The sequence below is a fragment of the Chelonia mydas genome, chromosome 2 (assembly GCF_015237465.2).
Source record: "Chelonia mydas isolate rCheMyd1 chromosome 2, rCheMyd1.pri.v2, whole genome shotgun sequence".
In the NCBI taxonomy this organism is placed as follows: domain Eukaryota; kingdom Metazoa; phylum Chordata; order Testudines; family Cheloniidae; genus Chelonia; species Chelonia mydas.
This window is the reverse complement of record NC_057850.1, coordinates 169,085,291-169,098,784: the sequence shown is the minus strand read 5'-3', so window position 1 is coordinate 169,098,784 and position 13,494 is coordinate 169,085,291. Positions and strand designations below refer to the sequence as shown.

Genomic DNA, 13,494 nt, shown 5'->3' with positions numbered 1-13,494 from the left:
GTGTTGATAGAAAAGGAGGTTGAACATCATCAATTGCAGCTTAATAAAGATTTTTGTTTGTGGTAATATACAAGGAGGAAGAAAGGTTTGCTTAAATTACTGGTCACAATCTCTTTTTCTGCACCCCACAATGGCATTCCAAGAGGGACAAACGGACGGTATTAACTTACTGCATTCATCTTTATTTCTGTTGGATACGATTTTTGTTTTCTGAGTTTCTGTCACAAAGAGTTTATTCCAGTTCATTGTCTCAGCATAGCAGAGGTTCTGGTTTTTCATAATGGCGACATCACCATCACTTATTTCCTTGAGGGAGCGCAATCCCAGAGAGTGTATCTTTAGGTTAACAATGGCAAGAGAATACTGACCACTAAAATGGGTGTGGGACAAAAAGAACAGATGAAAACGGATTACTGAGTACATTTTCTTTTTGAATTTCAAAGAGCCATCTGGGTTACTGTACACTGAATGTTTTACAAGGAAATATACTGCTTGGTCCACCAAACTTAATTTGTGTGACATTACAGATGTTTTTATGACATATCTATTGTAAAGGTACTATATTCACAGCTGATTTTCTGTAGGGACTGAAAGTTAAGTCCTCTGACACACTGCATCATGTATGCACTAATATGATATGGAGGTAAAGCTAAAGTTATTATTTTTCACTTGAGTCTGCCATACTACTCAGCATGTTAGTGTAGCACCAAGGACAATGGGGCTTTGATTCATATTAGGACTTTTGGGCACTGCTGTAATTCATTAGTTATATCACAGTCGTGCCTAAAGGTACCAATTGAGATCAGGGCCCCATTGTGTTAGGCACTGTACATGCATTGAATAAGAGAAAAATCGCTGTACCAAAGAGCTAACAATCTACATAAAAGATGGACAAGGAGTGGAAGCAATGAAATATTGGGATTGTCTGCATGGTGGGGCAATGTGCTCTCTGGGGCTGTGATTTCTAAAGCCCACTAACGTGTTGAGCATTAATTGGTCCACATAGACCCTGCTGATGCGCACTACTGTTTCAGATAGTACTATGTTAAAGCGTACTAGGAAACCTTTAGTCTGTATCAGCAAGGTCTACCCAGACCAATTAATGTGCAGTTCATTAGTGCGCTTTTGACATCACAGTCCTGTAGAGTGTATTGCCCCAGCGTATAGACAAGCCCATATTATCACCATTTTACAGCTATGGAACTGAAGCCCAAAGGCCCAGATTTTTGGAGTATTTAGGCATTGCTCTGCTCAGTGTTACAGGCCTTACTGACTTAGGAGCCTAAATCTAGTTTTCAAAAAGTGACTTAGGCTCCTAAGTCAGGTAGTTGTTGCAATGTTGAGCAGAGCAACACCCAGATATCTTTAAAAATCTTAGCCAGAGAGATTTTGTGACTTGAGAAAGATCACAGAGGAAGACTGCCTCAGAACCAATAATTGAAGCCATATCTCCCAGGGTCCATTCCAGCACTCTAATCCCAAATCCATCCTTCCTTTCAGATGTAAATAGGGACAATGTCTTGACAGTCACTTAGACACATAGGACCAAACTGGTATAAAACGGATATAAAATGGTGCAGTTCCATTGACTTCAATAGGACTACACAAATTTATACCATCAGAGAATTTGGCCCAAGTTTGCAAAACCTTTTATTATTTAGACAAACCTGGCTGTAAACACAGTTTATCTCACCCTCATTCTGGCACATGGGTTACTTACTGTTGCTTTGTTCTGCCTCGTATAATCTCCAGATTTTCAAAAGCATAGAGATCTGTGGCATTTTCAGGCCAGGCTTGAATCAACAAAAATCCTGAAACAGGAAAAAAAAACAAAACCCCCAAAACCTCAGCAGCTTGAAAATAGGATTTTTATTGTGAATTCCTGTTGAGCTGGGGAAGGCACTTTTATCTTCTTCACATCTTTATGAGACTTGCAAAATGAAAGAATTACATTTTAGGGAGTCTGCAGATATTTTTAATGCTGCTTTGTAAACAGTTTACTTTCAGGCCACCAAGAGGGCTTAACATTGTACAAGTCTAGTGTGTTATTGAGCTGTACATCCTGCAGCACTTAAGAGCAGAAACTCCTGTGGTCTCTTATCAGGAAATGCTGCAGTAAGTGTCCCTGGATTTCATTGAAACATGAGGACATCACTGGAGCTTCCTAGTAGTGGAAGCATTTAGGAAATGGGAAAAAAAATGAGTGGGGAAAAGCACAGCAGAGTTTAACTGCTAAAGACATTGATTTTCCTGCTTGGACATTCAATGGGGAAAGAATTTGGGGAACAGTATTATATAAAAGTTTTCTAAATGTAGTGACAATGACACTTAAAGTAACTGGACATATTTAAAATGAGAGAAAAAAGGGGAGACCATGGGTCTAATTCAGATTTTACACTGCTTTTACAATGGTGCGAAGTCCTTTGATTTCACCAGAAGTACTCTGTTTTTGTTGGTGTGAGATCAAAATCAGGCCCAGGCGACTCAGTGCATGCATGGATCCAAGGAAAAGGCATTCAGATTCGTGACTCCCACTGGTGCGATGGAAGCAATGGAGTACAATTTCCCAAAGACCCTTTGAAAAGTTTTCCACCAATAGAAATACAGCCATTATTTCAGGGTGGGTTAGCAGTGAGCGCCATTTCCTGTGCATCTGCTTCATCATACTTCTTGGGTATCTGAAAGTGTTCTGGTTTTGCTCTTTAATATGTCTGACAATTCAGCAGAAGGAATGGGTTGGTAAAACCATACACCTTACACCAGATTCTGATCTGAGTTACATGGGTGTAAATCCAGAGTGACTCCACTGACTGCAGGTGAAAGGTGTTACTATGGATTTATACTGGCACTAACTCAGATGATTTAGTTTGTTGTGTCTTTCTTAACAAAAACTGTTTTTATTCCTTTTCCCATCTTTGTTTGTGTTTTCTGGGACTACAAGATCAGACAAAATTTTAAGTCAAACATATCGCTACCTGATATTTCTTTTACGGTTTTGAAGATATCCAGTTTCTTTGGGTCCAGTGGTTGTGTTTTGGTGAAGAGATCACTAAAAATCAAAACAGATCATGCAATTTGAAAAAGAACACATTAACTTTAATGGCTGCTTCTGGTAAAAGACCAACCATGACCCCTCTTCCCCAACCACATACGAATCAGCTGATGACTTACCCTAGAAATGCTACTGGCAGAATGCTGACATCCCCGTTGATCTTGGTACAATTTTTGAAAGAGTCAATGTTTGTAGCATTTATGGAGAGAATCCCTTTCAGTTCACCTATTCCAATCCCATTGCAGACTGTTAAAATGAAAGCACAAAAGCTGCAGGTTTCTTAGGTATTTTAGGAATTAATGCATTTAAGAAAATAAATATCAGTGTAACATTATTCTGGATAGAGTCTATTGTAGCGGTTTTATCTCTAGATCTGTAGCTATAAAATTAATTACAGATATACCCAAGGTGTGAAAGCTGGCACGACATGGTAATAATTTGAGAAAACAGGAGTGCACACGCATTGTGGAACTTACACAACAAGGCCCCTTTACACTGCTCTGGTCTTGTAGGTTTAATAATTAAAAAAATAAAATAAATAAATCAGTATTAAGGCCAAAACCAGAGGGGAGAGAAATTAACAGTTATAAGAAAGGGTGAAAAGATTGTTTTCAGGTGAGTTTTTTTAAAACGGGTCAGAGGGCCAGATTCTCATCTCACTTATACTACTTTCCCATCAGGATATTTCCTGTGGTTTTAATGGAGTTTCTCCTCATTTACACTGGTGAGAGAGGAGAATCAGGTCCACAGAGTGAATGAAGGGGAGAGATACATGGCAGTAGCTGCAGATGTAAAAGCCTTTTGCACCAAGTGGCAGGATTGGGGAAGAGACAGAGAAGATAAGCTGGGAGGAGAGAGACACATGAGATCTACGAGATAGATAGTAGCAAGTGTACTAAGAGGACCGGGAACTGGATGGGGAACCAATAGGGTTGTGTAAAGATGGGGAGAATGTAGATGTGCTGCTTGGTAGGAGAGGGCAGGAAGTGACATTCTGTACATGATGGGCCTCGACAACTAGGGTTTGTGGAGGCTATAGAGCTTGGACTCTTCATAGCCAAGGTGAGAAGAGATGCAAGCACACATGCACATCTTCAGCAGAGGGAAAATCAAGGCTGTGATGTGAATTACTAATATTGCCTTAAAAGCACATAGAAGATCTGGACATCATCCTAATAAACGCTGCACAAACCACAAAGCAGTCTGAACTAAGGAGTGACGGTGGTGGTGGTGAACAGACATTTATAATGATAAATATGATGTTGCAGTTGCTGGACATGCTCCTTGCAACACTAGGATATGAGTAGGGCTCCAAGTTCTACTCAAGTGCAAGAGGTTTAGGCAATAGACACTGCCATACTGGATCAGACCCACAGTCCATCTAGTCCACCATCCTCTCTCTGATGGAGGCAAGTGCCAGATGCTTCAGAAGAAGGTACAAGAACCTTGCAATAGGCAGATGTGGGATAATCTGCTCCCAAGATAGGTCTCATCTTTGTTTATATATTCAATGTCCTTTCTGTGAAAATAATAATAATAAAAAATTATTGTATGAGGCCTCTTACACTTGACATAGCTTAGGGCCTCCAGAATGTCAGAATCCGGCCCTGCAATTTTGTTCAGCCCAGGATCTAGTGTAAGCCCATAAAGGTGCACGCACACTTCTCCAACGCACACCTGTTTTTGTGTTACTCCCAGGGCCGGATTCTGACATTCTAGAGGCCCTAAGCTATGTCAAATGTAAGAGGCCCCATATAATAATTTTTTTTTATTATTATTTTCACAGAAAGGACATTGAATATATAAACATGAAAGCTTTATATTTGCATATATACAAAGGCGAAGCTGTAAAAATAGAATAATCTAACTGAATCACATCTTGCAATATGCCCGTTTGCATTACAAAATAGTTTCAAATTAATATATTTTGTCTATGATTTCTTAATTAGTAGATATGAAAACTTTATATCTACAGCAACACAAAAGCAGTTACACTTACACAGACCAGCTTACTTAATCGAAGCAGTATAACCTGCAGTATGTCTGTTTGCACATCACATTAATTTTAACACTGAAATTTAAAACATTTTGTTTCGTGATTTTTGGAGAGCAAACTCATTGATGATGTTCTCAAATGATAAGCTACGGAGTTTGTCACTTCCTATGCACAGGACTGCTTAGGGCAGATAGCTTTTCTTGAAGCATTTACTAGGCAGACATCTCTCTTTGTGTTAGCTTCTCATCCTCTGTCTCTCCAGGACCATTAATTAATCTTGAGTAAACACCTCGGCCACACTGCTATATGTGAGAAAGAGAAAAAGAATTTACCAGAAAAAAGACTGGTAATCTCTAGGCAGGCATTGAGAAAGTGAGAAAAGCTAGTCTATATTCAAACAAATATAATGAATATTATAGGCTTTAATAGCCTATAAATCATATGCACATAGTTTGAAATAACTTGCATAAGTACTCAGAAGGTGTAGGGAGAGGGGTAGTTGGGGCTGTGTGCAGGCAGGTGGGTAGCTTGGGGTGCAGAGAGAGGGGTGGCTAGGAGCTGTGTGCAGGCAGGGGGGTAGCTCGGGGTGCAGGGAGGGTGTAGCTCAGGATGTAGGGAGAGGGGTATTAGGGACTGTGTGCTGGGAGGACGATCCTGCGGACCCTGTTCCCGGAAGGGTCTGGCAGCGACAGAGCCGGGTCTCCCCACCCCGGGGGCTCTTACGGCTGCCTCTGCGGGAGCAAAGGGGACCAGGAGCTGAGGAGCAGCTTCAACCTGGGGCATCAGCCGGAGATGAGTGAACACTGCATCTGCCTGCTCCATGGCACCAGCCAGAGCAGCAGCTGCTCTGCACTGGCTGGCTCTGGTTTCCTGCCTCTGACATGGTCAGTGGGCAGGGAGAGGAGATTGTGGAGGGGAGGTGTGGAGCTGCCCCTGAGACTGCTGTGCTCTCGTGCTGCAGTTTGGGTGTGCAGGGGGCAATGCCCTCCATGTCCCCAATTCTGCCCATGGGCTCAGGGCTTCTGCCCCTCCAGGGAGCACCTGGGCTCGGGGCTCCGGGATTCAGTCCCACACCTTCTTGCTTCAGCCCCATGAGGGGGGCTGGGGATTGGGGCTTCAGCCCCACGGGGGGGCACCCAGAATTGGGGCTTCAGGCCCATGCCTCCTGGCTTCAGCACAGTGGGGGGCACCGGAGATCGGGGCTTCAGACGCAGGGCCTGCAGCCTCCTTAAAAGGGCTCACGGACCCCCAGGGGGCAACAGACCCCCAGTTGAGAACTGCTGCCTTAGGAGACTGATAGACTTACTCGTAGAAATACTAATTTTATAAGTGCAATTATTGTTTTTTTTTCCCTCAACCCTGGCCTCCCGCCTGTCAATAATGAACAATTTACTAAAGGGTAAGGGTGGTAGGGTGAGGGTATTTGTGTAGCCAGATGTATATATTTTTGTCATTTGAATGAAAATGTCCATATTTAAGAGAATCTCCTTTTATTTATCAACTGATTTTGATAAAATTGAAATGGAGTCAGTTTTTTTCTTTTTTTAGAGCCCCTCATATTGCGAGGTCCTAAATGTAGCTTAGTTAGGTTTGTACCTTAATCCGGGTCTGGTACTCCCATGGTTGAAAGGTTGGCGAGAGCAGGGCATGGAGAAGGTGGGAAGACAAGCGAGGCAAAACTATGCAGGAGGCAGCATTTACTTTCTGCACACGCTGAGTGAGCCAGTTTGAGTACATGCTCTGGAGCATTAATTTCCCTGCTAAACTACTTGCTTAGGCCTCCATATTATTAGATATTTATATTGCAGTAGCACCCTGAGGCTCTAATTAGGATCAGGGTTCCATTTGCTTGGATGCTTTGTCGTCAAGTAAATTCTCCTCACACTAAAAATATTAATATCTTGCCGCACTTTCCGTACCTTTGCTACACACCCCGTCACATTTTTTACATTTCCGAACACCGTTTTCTTCCACTTCATAGGTATCAACATTACACGAGCGAACACAGGAGCCATGGTCTGTCACCACATAGTTATCTGCAAAGACAGGAAGGGAAATGCAATTTGGGCAATGAAACAAAGGAGAGATGCTTTGGGATTTGTATTTATGCTGTAAACAGGCATTTAATTGATCAAAAGCTAAAAGGCATTTCAGCATTTTGTAATAGAGAAGGGGTGAATTAAAACACACATTAGCGTACTTAGAAGTTGCTACGTTCAAAGCACTAACCAACCAAATTACAGACATTAACAAATTATCCCGGAGGGGTGGGGTGGATGACTATTATTATCATCATCATCATATTAGTTGAGACAGTAAGTTGGCCTTTCTTAAAGCCAACTAGCGAATCAGTAGCATAATCAGGAATAGAGCTCAACACCTCCTTATTCCCAACCCCATCCTCAGTCTTTATAATATAATACCATCTTTATAATAGGCTATGGTGACCTTCAGATACAGGTCCTAATTCTGTGACTTGGGTCCTTCTCTACCTTTAAATAAATGTTTTTAAAAGACCATGGACAGGGAATAGAGAGAAAAAACAAAACACAACACACATGGCAATGAATACAGGAGCTAAGAAGAACTCGTATGCTTTGTGATGTGATACCCTAGGTGTTAAAAACAGATTTCTGTAAGCCCCACTAAGAACCGGCCCCACTTTAGTTATGGGCTTGCCCCCGTGCCATTGAAGTCAGTGGGAGTTTTGCCACTGACTTCAGTGGGAACGTGATCAGGTCTTATGAGAGAGTTTGATGGATTTTATAAAGTGTTTCTTTTTGGCATTCACCAGTAAAGACTAAGCTAAAATCTTCAAAATTAAAACAAAAACAGCCCTGAAAAACCAATAAAAATAACTGATAAAATACAAATGGCTTAAAATTTTTGTATCAGCTACATCTCATTTCTGATGTTCTGCTACTGGTTTCCATAGCAAAAGCAGCTGAGGAGAGTGAGGAAATTCCTTGGTCTAAAAGGGGGCCACTAAGTTGAGGGGGCCTGAATTGGGTGGGAGAGAACCGATATCAACCTCTGCCCACCGCGTCCTTCACCCTCTATCTTCCCTGGTCTGACCAGATTGCAAGCTTAAGTGAGCTTACGTGGACATTCTTTCACGCAAGTGGCTCCAAAGCTATATTTTCCATCTGGGTTGACATCCATCTGATAGGTGGTCGGGTTGTACAGCACTAACGGTGGACAAGTATCCTTGCACGTTGCTTCATCCCGAAACTTGCGGCATGCCTGCCATTGAACAATGTGACAGAGGTGCAAAGTAAACTACAGTCTATTTTTATAGCAAAAGGGAAGATACAATAAATGTATAATTCCTGTTTTATAAGGCTGCTATGCCAGATCTACCAGGTTCTTAGCACTAACTGAGGCACGGAGCACTTTCCAGGATTGGGCTCTTGTGCCACTGAGGTGAGAGTGTCCAAGGGCGAAGGGCAATCGTGTCTGACATTTACAAAAATAGAGTATGAGGGTTCTTAATCTTAATGGACTCATGTAAATAACTTCTACATTACGAAGTCCTTATGAACCCAGGCTCCAACACTGGACCAGACCCCTGAGAGGTAGACCCTTCTACTTGTATGGCGTGCCCATGAGTTCCACCTAGAAACAGGGCTCTGCCTGCATGTATTGGATAGTAAGAACAAAGCTAAGAAATCAGAAACCAGATCAAGATAAATGGCTGTTTTCTTTATTGGCAACTTTTTAATAACATTAATGAAATAAGTCCCTGCAGTCAATTACTGACCTGGACAGTTAAATATTAAAGTAATGCCATTAGGCTTGGCTACAGGCGATGAGCAATTTAATGGGCATTTATGAAAGTGCATGTCATTTCTACAAGGCTAATTCTACATTCAAGTTGACAATCTTTCTTCCTCCCTTGGTTCTTCCCTAGGATTTCTGAGGAGAGAGAACTAATGTTTCCTTCCATGAATCAATAAGAACATAATTAATGTGATTTGTTTACATCTTTAATGGACACACAAATATATCTGAAGAAACAAAGATAAACTGGACCGTTTCCATAGAAGTTGCTTGAATTCCGCTTAATTTAGTGTTAAGCCCAAACTAAATGGAATCCCTTGTTTTAAAAGGGGGGACAGTTTTTACAAAACAGATCCACGGAAACACTGCAACAGTTTAAAAAAAAACCAACCAAACAACTAATGTAAACAGGTTTTTCTGGATTCCATCCCCTTGAGTGCTGTGAACCCTAGCAGAGTTATTCTAGTAAATGAAAGACAGAAAAAGGAAATTGCATAATCTATTCTCATGGTCTAAACTAAATGAAATGCACAAAGGGTATTAAAAATGATGAAAAGTAAGTTTCATTTTAAAATTCTTTGTTTTAAAATTCTAAGCTGTTGCTAAGTATAAGAAATACATGGGCCAAATCACCAGCTGGTGTAGACTGGCTATACTGATTTACACCGGTGGAGAATCTGTCCCATACATATTTTAATAAGACATCTGGTGCTCAGCGTCACTTTCAAGGCTCCTAAGATAAAAAAAAAAGTTACAGTGCATTCAGCCCAAAGCTTGGCTGCTGCTGCTGAACTTTAACCATGTTGCTGTAATATTACCAGGCAGTCACTCTCGCGAGGCCCTGTACACCCAGCAGCACACTGGTTATGACAACAGTCACTGGGCACCCTTCCTCTGCATCGGCCTGAACATTGCTGGGCACAGATGACTTTTGTTACTGAAAGACAGGAAAAAAAAAATTAAAATGCATATTTGCTAAACCAAGATTGACAAGTAAGGAGAAAACTCCAGATAAAGAACATCTGGGTAGAGCCTCTCATGGGACACCGATTTCCACTCTCATCATCAAGTGAAATTTGTGGGATGGAGAGGCCAGAAGGAGTTTGAGCTTTTCCTCACCAGTGTGTTAGAGCCAAATTCAACTCTCAATTACGTTGCAGTAAGGCATCAATTCTGCAAGGCACTGAGCATTCTGGCCCTGATCCAGAAAAGCTTACAGTTAAGGATAGGCTTACATGCTTCGTGGGAAAGGGGCCAGTGCTCAGCACCTTGCTAAATCAGGAATAACTTCACTGGCATCAGTGGAGTCACTCCCAATTTACAATGGCATAAGACAGCAGAATTTGACCTTTGTATCTAATAGTTTTACTGAGATAAAAAATATCAGTTGGTGCAACCTTTGAGATATCAGCTTGCTGGGAAGACCAGCTTTATATTAACAGGTTACAGTGCATACTCTGTGTGTCATTAAGGTTCCTGTTAAGTCAGGGGTGGGCAATAATTTTCACAGGGGGGGCACCCCATGAATTTTGGTAAGTCGTCACGGGCCACACGTTTCTACTATATTAATGGAGGGATGCGGGATCTGGGAGGGAGTTTGGGTGCAGGAGGGAGCTCTTGGCTGGTCCACAGTGTTGGGGTGCAGGACAGGGTGAGGAGTGTGGGCTCTGGGAGGGAGTTTGGGTGCAGGAGAGGGTTCTGACCAGGGGAAGGCGCTTACCACAGGCGGCTCCTGGCCGGTGATGCAGCAGGGCTCAGGCAGGCTGCCTGCATGCTGTGGTCCCACACCGCTCCCGGAAGCAGCTGCGGCTGGATGCTGCTGGCACATCTCTGTGTGCCCCTTGGTGGGGAGGGGGACAGCAGGTCTCTGTGCACTGCTGCACCCACAAGCACCGCCCCCGCAGCTCCCATTGGCCGGTTTCTGTGAGGATGGTGCTTGGGCTGGGGGCAGCATGTGGAGCACAGAGATTTGCCAGCAGCAGCTAGCCACTTCCAGGAGCAGCGTGGGGCCATGGTAGGCAGGCAGCTTCTCTGAGCCCTGCTGTGCCATGGGACTTTTAGTGGCCTGGACTCGGAGAGCGTGAGAGGGCCAGACAGAAATGTTAGACAGGCTGAATCCAGCCTGCGAGCCGTATTTTGCCGACCCCTGTGTTAAGTATACTAAACACATTCCTGACGTTGGCAGAGGAACCCTTCTCCCGCAAATTATTTCATATGCCTTCTACACTATTTTTTTAAACTTCAATACTTGGACTAAGTTTTCCTCTCTGTTGTTATGCAACTCTCATCGGGTTTGAGCCAATATAACCGAGAGGAAAATTTTGGACAAGAAGCTGTTTCTAATACCAAAGTAAATCACCTGCAACAATTTTTTAGTATCAAAATCATCCTGACTAGAATAGTGGGAAAAAAAATATATCAATCATTGACTAATGTGGGTTTGCACCACTGCCCTGGGCAGGACAGAACCAGGAGAGAACCAGAACTGGGCAGGACAGAACCAGAACCACTCAACTATGTATCCTTCATGGCTAATTGATTTTCCTTAGATTCAACAGAGAGGTGCTTTTTAAGCAGGAGGATTTGATTCCTAACCCACTGAGTGGTGGTTACGGTGTACAGCAGGGGTTCTCAATTTTTTTCTTCCTGAGGCCCATCCCAACATGCTTTAAAAACGCCACAGCCCACCTGTGTCATAACAACTGGTATTCTGCATGTAAAAGCCAGGGCTGGAGTTAGGGGATAGCAAGCAGGGCAATTGCCTGGGGCCTCATGCCGCAAGGGCCTCCGCAGAGCTACATTGCTCAGGCTTCAGCTTCAGCCTTGCGTGGCGGGGCTCAGGGTCCAGGCTTCAGCTCCAGGTGGCAGGGCTTTGGCTTTCTGCCATGGGCCCCAGTGAGTCTAATGCTGGCCCTGCTTGGCGGCCCCCCTGAAACCTGCTCGTGCCCCCTGAGGAGGCCTTGGACCCCTGGTTGAGAACGACTGGTGTACAGCATGGTGTCAGCCATGAAGTTCCCTAATGGGCACAGAGAAGTTAAAATATTTTAAAAATTCTTGTAACTCAGAAATAGTCACACTGCAGTTCAATCACAGTTAACACTTAAATCATCCGAGAATGGTACTCTGCTACAGGGTAATCAACCAGTATAGGCTTGTTTCTTTCCTCTTCTATTTTTTTGTTTTATTATTATTTACTTTTTCTCTCTGTTAAACTTTTGCACCTAAGCTTTATTATTTTGTGATCTCATATTTGTAACCAAATACTACATTTTCAAGGAAACATTATCTCCAAAATACACATAATTGGTCTAGCAGCAACTCCTCCACACAACCAGAAACAGTGAGATAAAAGACATTGTTTTACAACAGAGTTTTCATATCATTTTCGTAAGCATCAGCAGGGGTGTAAAACGGCTCATCATTCTGAGAACAACTGACAAAAGCGTCCCACTGGAAGTATATCATAGCAAATGTTTATATTTTGTGCAGTACATTCCACATATGTTCAAGGATGGAAAGAAATATAACATTAAAATGTCCCACCTATGGGATGAATTTCTGATAGGCCAGATTCATAAACAGCTTAACAAAATGAGTGTTAATTGCTAAATAAGCCCCATCCTGGAAACACATGTACATGCTTAACTTTATGCCCATACATAAATGTTTGCAGGATTAGGATCTCAATTTCTTAAACCTAAAGGTTAGTATTACCTCTGGACACCATGTTAACAGTGGATATGATCCTGCAAGTACTTTGCACGTAGAACCACTATTTACATCAATGTGTATAGAGTAACTGCAGAATTAGTCCCACATTATCCAGTATAGGGTGTTTTATGAGCAGCTGTGAAGGACTGACTATGGCTGAAAAGTTTTGAAACTGATGAAAAATGGGGGGTGGGGGAGAAAGAGAGGAATATTGGAGTGATTTTTTTCAACCTGCTCTTGAAGCTACGTAGATCTGGCCTGATACCTGAATTGTGAGCAAGTTGCTCAGATTTAAATACATTTGTAGGGCTGGATTCTGCTGTCACTTATGTAGATTTAAATCAGAAGTACTGAACTCAGTGGAATTATGCTAGTGTAAAGCTGGTACGAGAAAAGAACAAGAACCCATAGCATTTCCCTGCGTGCAGACTACACATTATAAAGCAGTGAAATAATAAACTATCAAAAGAAACAAAAAGTATTCAAAGTACATTCCCCATCAGTCATTATATACTGAAAAGTAAAATCCTCACAAGATCTTTAAGTGTCTCTAAACATCTTGTGTTTCTTGTTCTGTTGATGCCCAGGGTAAGCATCCAAAATGCAAAATTACAGGGTAAAGCGTGTTCAGCCTATGAGTGACTGGAGTGCCTAAGGATTCCAAAGTGCTCTATAAATAATTAGGACACCTCTCCCGTGCTGTGAATCCCCTGGGCCCTGCACCCTTTAAAGGCCATCACTTCATTTTCTGAGTGGTCAGGACTTGCTTTATATGCCTGCAGCATATATCTGGTATTCAGGTTGGAAGAATTCTACAAAGGGGATTTAAAAAAAAACAAAAACAAAAAAACCCCACCACAGTAGTGGTGAGTTATTCCCATTCTCAGCCTAAAAAATTCTGTAAGAGTTTGTACGTTAATACACAGTCATTCTACTTGAAACCAAAGATATGGAG

The 13,494-nt window shown here is 42.4% G+C and overlaps 1 protein-coding gene across 2 annotated transcripts in view; it reads right to left on the bottom strand.

Annotated features, from left to right (window-relative positions):
• Positions 1–13,494, bottom strand: part of EGFR (epidermal growth factor receptor) — a 223,370-nt gene that overhangs the window by 50,602 nt on the left and 159,274 nt on the right. For both annotated transcript variants that reach the window (XM_037889981.2, XM_037889982.2), the window contains exons 6-12: positions 9,647–9,765; positions 8,150–8,291; positions 6,968–7,084; positions 3,172–3,298; positions 2,976–3,049; positions 1,721–1,811; positions 171–370 (exon numbers count right to left, since the gene is read on the bottom strand). In XM_037889981.2, coding sequence (XP_037745909.1) covers positions 171–370; positions 1,721–1,811; positions 2,976–3,049; positions 3,172–3,298; positions 6,968–7,084; positions 8,150–8,291; positions 9,647–9,765 — 870 coding nt within the window. The remainder of the gene's footprint in view (positions 1–170; positions 371–1,720; positions 1,812–2,975; positions 3,050–3,171; positions 3,299–6,967; positions 7,085–8,149; positions 8,292–9,646; positions 9,766–13,494) is intronic.